This window comes from Amblyomma americanum, chromosome 5 (genome assembly GCF_052857255.1).
Source record: "Amblyomma americanum isolate KBUSLIRL-KWMA chromosome 5, ASM5285725v1, whole genome shotgun sequence".
NCBI lineage: Eukaryota > Metazoa > Arthropoda > Arachnida > Ixodida > Ixodidae > Amblyomma > Amblyomma americanum.
In genome coordinates this window covers 165,469,328-165,478,644 of record NC_135501.1, presented here as the reverse complement: position 1 = coordinate 165,478,644, position 9,317 = coordinate 165,469,328, and the positions used below count along the sequence as shown (strand labels likewise).

Sequence of the window (9,317 nt, the reverse complement as noted above, 5' to 3'; positions counted from 1 at the left end):
ACCAAGATGGCGTCCAAACTCGCTTTACAGTGAGAAATGTCTTCGTCCAATCGGCTGTCCCCTACCCTCCTCTCTCACCCGCCCGAGGGTTGCGGCCGTCGCTCGGCCCCGCCTTAGAACGGAGTATTTTAAACCGGCCAAGGCAGGCTGCGGAGCGCAGAACCCACAGCTCCCCAACACCGCGCTCACCAGACTCTCGAGGTGGGTTTTCTAGGATGGGGAAGAGAATAACTCGTCTTTATCGCAGCTGAGCCTACATTTTGTTTTTGTGGGGTTTAACGTCCCAAAGTGACTCTGGCTATGAGGGACGCCATAGTGGAGGGCTCCGGATAATTTCGACCGCGTGGTTTCGTGTCGCACAACACACGGACGTTATAAACGTGATATTAGACGTTTTTTTTAGCGTCCCGGAGACTTACTGCCGGAGATTTATATACCTGTTTACCGGGCCCTTTCTGCGCATGCGCAGTACTATTGAGTCGGGGGAGCCACTGCGCGTGCGCAGGAGGGGTCCGGTAAATCGGTATGTACATCTCCGGCATTAAGTCTCCGGTACTCTAAAAACTGCTTTGAATTGTTAGCACGTATCGCATCTTTTTTTTTTATTATAAGTGCTCTGGTAGCCTTGTATTTAGTCTTGTTTAGAAAGTGAAGATGCTGTGTAAGTAATGCCCTGGTTGGGAAGGGACGTACAGTTGGGGGAAAAAGTCTCTGGACCGTGCGTTCCGTATAAACAAAGCCCAAAGCTGTGTTATGAAAGCGCCAGATGGTGACCACAGTTGTGGAGATGAAAGAACTAAATTTTGACTAACTTCTACAACTGTGGTCCCCAGCCGCTGGCTAATAGTAGAGCTATCGGCTTCGTTTGAGGAACTCGTGGTCCAGAGACTTTTGTCCCCGACTGTATGAGTACGGAGGTGATTTATGTAATCTCTTCGTATACGGCTGCACTACTGACAACTGGAAAATGGGAATTAAAAAAAATGGGACTTAAAAATGGGAATTCACTATTTATTAGTGACGGCTCCATTCCCGCATCTACCCTTCGGTTCTTTTATTCAGGGCTGCTCCAACGCTGTGTTGTGCTTGACATTGTGTTTCGTCTGAGAACGAGGGTTTTTTCTTGATGTTGAGAGTAATATGGATTTTTCAGCATACTATTGCCAGTGTTGCCGGACACCAGAAAACCGGTCAGCGAACTAATTGTTAACAATTAACAATTGGGCGCCCGGTTGCAATTAGACATCTGTAGTTAGTAGTTAGGAGACATACTTTTATAACTTCGAAAATGCGATTACCCTTGGTGCTGTGGCTCGACAATATTTGGCGTTTTTTACTAGCTACATGCACTGAAAAGGGTGCTTTGCCTGCATGCTTTCCGAAAGCGCATGTACTCTGACACAATCTAGCCAAATTTTGCCGAGCCACAGCGCCAAGGATAATCGCGTTTTACAAATTCTAAAAACTTATAGCTATTACTAACGGTCGGCTACAAATCTCTATTGGCAACCAATTGCCTGGCTGTGATAGCTGCTAATTATCAGAAATTAGTTAACTAGCTTGCTACTTCCGACAATCAATCGGATTGACTGTGCAACCGACAGGTAAGTGCGGATAGGCGGGCTGGTGTATTTCTTCAAGTGACCACTGCTAACCCTTTTTCGACCCATCGCGGTTTAGCACAGAGCCATTATGCGTTTTTCCCGCAGATGCGTTCGTCGATATTCTTCCTGGCGCTGTCCCTGGCGCTGCTGGTTGACAGCGGCAGCGCGTCTCCGCTGAGCTTCTTCACGTCCAAGTTCCGCAGTCTGGCCGAGTACAAGCTGGCCGCGGCTGCCAGGATGGCCTCCTACTTCAGCGGAGACCGCGCCGTGAAGGCCACCGTCGACCTCAAGGTGTGTCTTGTTTCACCGAAGACTTTACGCAGCAATTTCTAAAAATACGGTTTCTCATTTAGAAGACTGCTTTTTTTGGCATAGCGTTGTCAGCGGCGTAGTACATCGGAATACAGCTAAGACAGACAGCTAACTAACAGGATAACTAATTTAGCCCACCGTAATATCCTTTCAGGTGAAGCAACCTCTCCAGTGTTCGTAACTCGTCGAAACAACGAAAACATCCTGCATAACGCGTTAGGTTTCGATGCTTTCAGAGCCGCTGTCCTTCATAACTTCATAACTGACTTCATAACAGCCTTCATAAGTCATGGCAAGTCAGATGTTGAAGTGACTACGGCCAATGCGGTGGAGTGCCCAAATTGCGCCCTGGTCATTACCAATATCCGCCCACCCCTCCTCAAAATGTCTGTTCTCGGATTTGAACCGAAATCTTGGTTCAGGTTAATTTAAATGTGTTCGACACGAAGGTGACCTCGCAATTTTAGGCTTGCGAGTGATGTCGCTGCAAACCATAGCCGACTGAAATTAAAACTTACAAGCTGAGTACTTAATCCGAGTACACATAGCAGCCGCAAGTGACAAGCTGAACAGCAAAGTCATAGTATAATCAAGCATAGCTAGCGCTGGACCATTTGGTGTAACGGGAGTTGAACCGCTCTCATTTTGTTTTGAAAATGCTTCGATACCTATCTAGCAGGCTGTTCACTATTCTTAATCCTACTATTGCAAGGTTGCTGACGGCCCTACTCCACCTGAACCTGTCAAGGAAGGCGCCCTTGAAGAACCCGTTGAAGAACCTGTTGAAGAGCCCGCTGAAGAAGCCATTGAAGTGCCCGTGCCAGGGCCCGTGAAAGAAGTCTCTGTCGAGCAAGTGGTAGGAGCGCCTGCAGAGGAGCACGCCCAGCCTCCGCAACTCTCCGTGGAGCACGTCGACCCCCAGCAAGTGTACGACTTCAAGAAGCAGTTCGAGGCAGGGTACGCCGCTCTCGACTTCGCCAACCAGATGGAGAAGAGGCGCCTGGCTGGAGCCGCCTCCACCTCCATCTATCCGCAGCGGTACGAACCACCCGTCCTGTCGCTCCCTCTGGAACAATACAAGGAGTTCGTCTCTGCTGGCACCACCGGCGGCGAGCTCATGCGCGTGGCCGTCGTAGCGCAGAACGCCCCTCAGCCCTCCTACTTCTCGTCGCATCCGGGCTCCCTGCCCTGGGCCGAGCATGAGCAGGGTGTCGTCCCTACTCAACTGGACACTCCCCCGGAGCAGCAGCCTGAAGCACCCCCGACGCATCAGCTGTCGACTGAAGCACCCCAGGAGCAGCAGCTGTCGTCTGAAGAGCCTGCGCTTCACGTCGGTCCCGCGCCACCAGAGGGCCAGAGCCACATCTTCCCTTACGGCGAGTGGCAGACCTTTCCTCCTCGGCAGGACTCTCCTTCGTACTCGTACGACATTCCCACACCTGCCTCGGACGCGGCGCCCGAGTCTTCCCCTCCAACGTCCTCGCCTCTTCCCCCAGTTGTCAGCGAGCACGTAGTCGTTCCCGGAAGGCGGCTCCCTCCTTCCATCACCCCAGATCTCGCCAGCGGTCCTGAGGACGTCCTATACACTTCTGCCAAGGAGAGCGAGACGCCGCAGCAGACGACGTTCGCCGACGGACTGGGTCCCAGGTATCGTCGCGAGGTTGCCGAAGAGGGCGACGCGATGCCCGTCGAGGTGCCCGCTCTCAACGCCACCGTCTCTGGTCAGGAAGTGGAGCAGTACTTCCACTTCATCAAGCAGCACGACAAGGACGACTGCCTGGCCAAGTTCATCTGCACGCTGGTCTCGAAGCCTGGAGAGTTTGGATCGCGGGCGACTGAAGTGGACGCTTTCTTCGAGTAAGCACTGTTCGATGGCAGTAGGATGCATGATTTTTATTGGTCTGTTCGTATTACAGGGTGCTAGACCCGCACTTCAATTGCATTCAATTGCCAGTGTTTTAATCCTTACTGTTTTGGCGTTGAGTTCACCAACGTTGCATTAGTGTTCTCCTCCCTCGAAGCTGACAGTGGCTTCGCCCTTCCTTGCTTTTGTACAGGGACTACCGCCCCCTGCCCAGCCAGCGGTCGCTGATCTTCTACCAGGCCGCGGCAGCGCTCGGCAGGTCTACCGGCGAATGCGGCCTCTTCAACCGCTGTTCGATGAACATCGAACAGATGAAGGCTGCTGTCCGCGAGGATATGTCGCCGTAACGCGTCGTTCGTCGACGTGGCCTATTCGTAGGATGTACATAGATACCGGTTGCAGAGTGTGCACAGCGACCGGTTGACCCTTAATTTATTGTAAATGGTTCTTCCTCAAAAGAGCACACGCGACAGAATGGCGTGCTGTGCAGGAGGATGAGTGTGCGAATAAAAGACTTGTTTGTTTCCTCAAGATTCTGCTGCGTATGAATACTAGAGGTCTACGCTTCTAAGCTTCTTAGAGGACCAAAGCTTCCGTGGAAGCACTGGTTCCAGTGGACCGTTGTTACGTAATGGCTTAAAGATTATTTTATTGCTTTTTTTATTTGCAGCATATTGGGTCTGTCTTGCTGCATGCTATAACGACTACCTCGGCAACTGTGCACTGTTTACACAGTAAAACCGTAAACAATGTCGAACGAAAGCGCATTACGGCCGGAACTGCGTCCAGTCCGCGCAGGTTTACCAAGTTGTACATCCCTTGGCGGGCGTTGATGCGGTCGCTGGTGTGCCATAAATTGGGCGGCTTCCACGCTGACTGACGGGAAGTGGCGGTTGCGTTGTCGCTAAACTGTACGAGAAAAAGGTATTCATTCACTGTATGCACTGTATTCATTCATGCTTATTCGAACAATGAATATATAAGTGTAGCGCTCCCGAAAAGGTAGGCACGTAAATCCGATGTAATGTAATTTCCGAATATTAGAAAATTCCCGAATACTCGCCAGCGATCGTATACTGCGAAGACTATAAGTTCGGTAAAACCACAGTATCTGAGGAGTTAATTACAGGAAAACAATATAGAGGTCCTATTCACTCCTTATCCGTCATTTTTCACGTGGACCGATCGCATTCCGACGCCGCTTCGAACAATCGCGCTTTTTTTAAGCCTGTCGTAATGCGTTACATATTTTATTGCCCACATCCGAATGCGAGCGTGACCTACGCTACTTGCCTACTTGCGGAATGTCGCGGGAGCCTCCTGAAGGGGCACGTCGAACAATAGGGCAAGGGTTCCTGTAAAAATCCCACCTACTGCATGGTTCATTGTAACCCGCGCACCTCTTTAGTGGGCGTGACAGCGATTGGAAGGCCCCTGTCGCAATACTATACACAATTTTGAAAAAAATAAGGGCAACCGCATTTGTTTGTTTATCATTTTCTGAAAAAATTTTTTGTATGAACAAGTGCTCGAAGCCATTTTTCCTTCATATTCATATTCGAAAATTTCAATAATCTTACACCCCTACTAATCAGTCAATTCCACTCAGCCATACTGCAGACAGAAGCAAACAGGCACCGAGTGCTACACGAAGGCCGAGGCATGCAAAGAGAGCTTTGAGAGAAGATTAGTTTAGAAACTGTATCTCGGCGGACATCTGAACCGCGTCGCAAGTGAAGGCACAGAGAGAAAGAGGTGCAGGAGTGGAGGGCTCCGGAAACGCGGCCGTTCGTTTTCACTGGGTCCCTGGGCACTGTGGCATTGTTTCTAATGAGAGGGCTGATTTTTTAGCTAAGTCCGCCCTTGGGGGACCTATTGTCCCATTCGTCCCTAATACTGTCTTCGTGACTGCAGCACGGTTCCAGCGCCTCCTTGCTGTAGCGGATTTTCAACACCTGGCATTTCCTTGGAGTGTGCGGATGTGCAGTTCGAGGAAATGTGAGGTGTCCATGACCCTCTTGCGTTGCAGAATACCGCGACTAAACCTCTATTTATTCGATCAGGGTTATCGCTGACCAACCTTTGTGAGTCTTGTGGCGAAATAGAGTCAATAGATCACTTTTTCCTCTTTTGCCGGCGGCTCGCTTCTCTCCATACAACATACTTGGAGTTTGCCCCGCCGCGGTGGCTCAGTGGTTAGGGCACTCGACTACTGATCCGGAGTTCCCGGGTTCGAACCCGACCGCGGCGGCTGCGTTTTTATGGAGGAAAAACGCTAAGGCGCCCGTGTGCTGTGCGATGTCAGTGCACGTTAAAGATCCCCAGGTGGTCGAAATTATTCCGGAGCCCTCCACTACGGCACCTCTCTCTTCCTTTCTTCTTTCACTCCCTCCTTTACCATTTTCTTATGGCGCGGTTCAGGTGTCCAACGATATATGAGACAGATACTGCGCCATTTCCTTTCCCCCAAAACCTATTATTATTATTATTAATTATTATTGATCCCCCTCGCTCGACTGTGGCTCCCTCTATCTATTCCGATCCTACTCTCCTTTGGGGCAAGCACCAAGGGATATGCCTTGAAACCTGTGTGCGATTTTATTCACGGGTATATAATTGCGTCAGGTCGATTCTGATGCTAAAATGCGAATTCACTGCATTTTCATTTACTTTTTTCACCTTTTTTATCCAAATTTGCGTCTTCTTCACAAAATTATGCAATAACTCCACTCCGTACCCATGTGTGCGTTTGTATCGACAATGTACCCTGGCCAATCCCCCAAGTGGGTATGTGCCATTCAGCCAGAGGCCATCATCATCAGCATCAAACGCGGCCGCAGTGATCGGGTTCGATCCCGGGTACTCCGGATCAGTAGCCGAACGCCCTGGCCACTCAGCCACTGTGGTGGGTGCATTGTCGTATGCAAAACTTAATTTTTGGGAGTTACCAAAACAAGTACCGGAACTGGATTGCCTTCGTATACATGCGAGTATCAGTATCTATTACTACTTGCCAAGTAGAAACTGACAGATCATTATATTCCGCCCCACAGACTGACGAGTCAGTATTCTTCTTTAGAATTTAACCTTGACAGAAACAACGTGGTAAAGCAGTACTAGTACTTAGCCCAATGCTAGGTGGCAGTGCTCTCAATGTTACTGGGCTCACAATCGCGTACCTTTATCTTTATTATGTGAATCATCAAACGTCTTTGCTGTGGTGTGACGGATGTACCAGACGAACTGAAACAATACAAGAAACGACTACTGAAATTCCAACACAGAAACACAAACATTAAAACTTTTTAGAGGACAGTCCTCGTGCCTTCGAACTCAGATTAATAATAATAATAATAATAATAATAATAATAATAATAATAATAATATTAATAATTGGTTTTTGGGGAAAGGAAATGGCGCAGTATGTCTCATATATCGTTGGACACCTGAACCGCGCCGTAAGGAAAGGGATATAGGAGGGAGTGAAAGAAGAAAGGAAGAATAGGTGCCGTAGTGGAGGGCTCCGGAATTATTTCGACCACTCAGATTAACCTGCTTATACAGTATTAAAGGTGCACTAAAGATGAATCTGAACTCGTCTTTTTACTGCGGGAACTCTATCTACACGCCGGGCATTCACAGAAACTTGAAATTATGGTCCTGTGCGGCCGATTGTCCTAATTAAATCGGATTAAACGTCCCGGTTCCCGCCTTTTTTTTTTTTTAAACTCCACGCGGTAGGTAGGAGGAGTCAACCAACGCTTCAGCCAGTCCCGCGGTGGCTTGCCGCTCAGCCATCGGCGGAGTGATACGTAAATCAAAGAGTCCACGTGTATTTTTATTTCCGTGGGCCTAATTTGCGGCTATATTGTCTGCGAATGAAACTGTTTATTCACAGAAACCAAAAAACAAAACAAAAGTGAATGCGAAGCCGCCACTGGACTCGCTGAAACGCACTACACGCGTTGGTTGACTCCGCCTATACATACCGCGCTCAGTTAAAAAAAATGCGGGAGCCAAACGTTTAATCCGATTTAATTAGGGCAATCGGCCGCACAGGATAACAATTCGAAGTTTATAAGAATGCCCGGAACGTGTAGATGAAGTTCCCGCGGTAAAAAGACGAGTTCAGATTCCTCTTTAGTCACAAAAGAGGAATCTGAACTGCTCCAGCTAAGGTCCTCTCATTTTGTTGTTCGCGTTTCAATTTTGTTCGCGTTTTTTTTGTTCAAAATTTGTTAACGTAGAGAGAAGAAAATATTAAAACAATTTGATCATGCGTATCAAAGCCACGAAATGTTTGGCATCAGTCTTCAAGCAGACTTGTGTGTCAGTACTTATCGGATCCCAAACATAACTAACGAAAATATACAATCGCTGATTGGTTGGATCCAACTGCAGGGACGGCAGCAGCTGGTTCTTTTTTTATTTGACACGACACCTAACGCCATCGTAGCCGTGCTTGAGACGCCGCGCGTTAAATAATATGAAGTGTAGTCTGCCGAAGGATATCGATCCAGCATGACATACGCGCTTGGACAGTTATTTCCGTCGTTGCAGCCTAGGATGACAGCGCGTTGACATTTCTTTCGCAAGGGCCAGGCAAGTGAGTTGCAACTCACTGCAACAGCAAAAAAAAAAAACAGTCGCCAGGACGCCCGCACGCATCCCCACTAAGGAGGGTTCGCCTCAGCGCCGCAAGGTGGCAACTCCTCTCGAAGTTTTGCTGCGCTGCACCCTTCAGAGGGGAATTCAAAAGTGCTTTGAGCTTAGTTACACGTATTTCGCTCACATAAATGCAGCCTCCACCTGGCCGAGCAGACGTGTGGAATGGCTGCTGGAAAACGAATATTTTAACGCGATAACGTTAACGAGTTGGTGTTGCAGAAAATCCGGCGTCGCAATCAGCGTCATCGGCGTCGTTGACCGTGAGCAAAAAATCCGCGAAAAATCCCCAGAGAAACAACCTAGGAGGCAGGTGGGCTGCCCAGGTCACGTGACCTTGTGGCGTCATCACAACCTGCCCACCGGATTGGGAGCAAACTGCGCACCGTGGCAGATGTCAGTTAAATTAATGATTGATCGCTCGGGATCAGCAGCCTAGGTCCCACAAGTCCCGCCGGTGGCAGCACCTACCTTCCCGGGGCAGTGGCGCACCGCTTAACCGCTGCATGACTGCGTCAGGAGTTGTGGGAGGACTGCCAGGGATGCAACGTTGTTAAGTAGAGAATGACCAATTCTGCATACATGGCAATTAAACCATGCGTCATACCTTGAAGGCGGAGCTTATGTGTCCCCCCTCCAGTTATGTCGGCTGCGATGCTTTAATGCCAACCGTCTGCACACATGCAAGTACCAGGATCATTTGGAAAGGGTGACAGATAAGGCATGAGCTCCATTTCTTTTTTTTTTTCTAACACCGAGGCTTCTGAATCCTTTTGTACTCTCACGGACGACGATTGGTCGGTTACGAACGAATCTTACCTCCTCCCACCCGGTGCGCACAATGAGGAGGCCAAGGTCGGGCAGAATTCCGT

The 9,317-nt window shown here is 49.2% G+C and overlaps 1 protein-coding gene across 1 annotated transcript; it reads left to right on the top strand.

Moving 5' to 3' along the window:
* The first annotated feature begins 1,709 nt into the window (after positions 1-1,709).
* LOC144134311 (uncharacterized) lies at positions 1,710-3,848 on the top strand. The gene is made up of 2 exons (XM_077667252.1): positions 1,710-1,895; positions 2,629-3,848. The coding sequence occupies exons 1-2, from the start codon at positions 1,710-1,712 to the stop codon at positions 3,775-3,777; spliced, it is 1,335 nt and encodes a 444-aa protein (XP_077523378.1). The 3' UTR covers positions 3,778-3,848.
* The last annotated feature ends 5,469 nt before the right edge of the window (positions 3,849-9,317 follow it).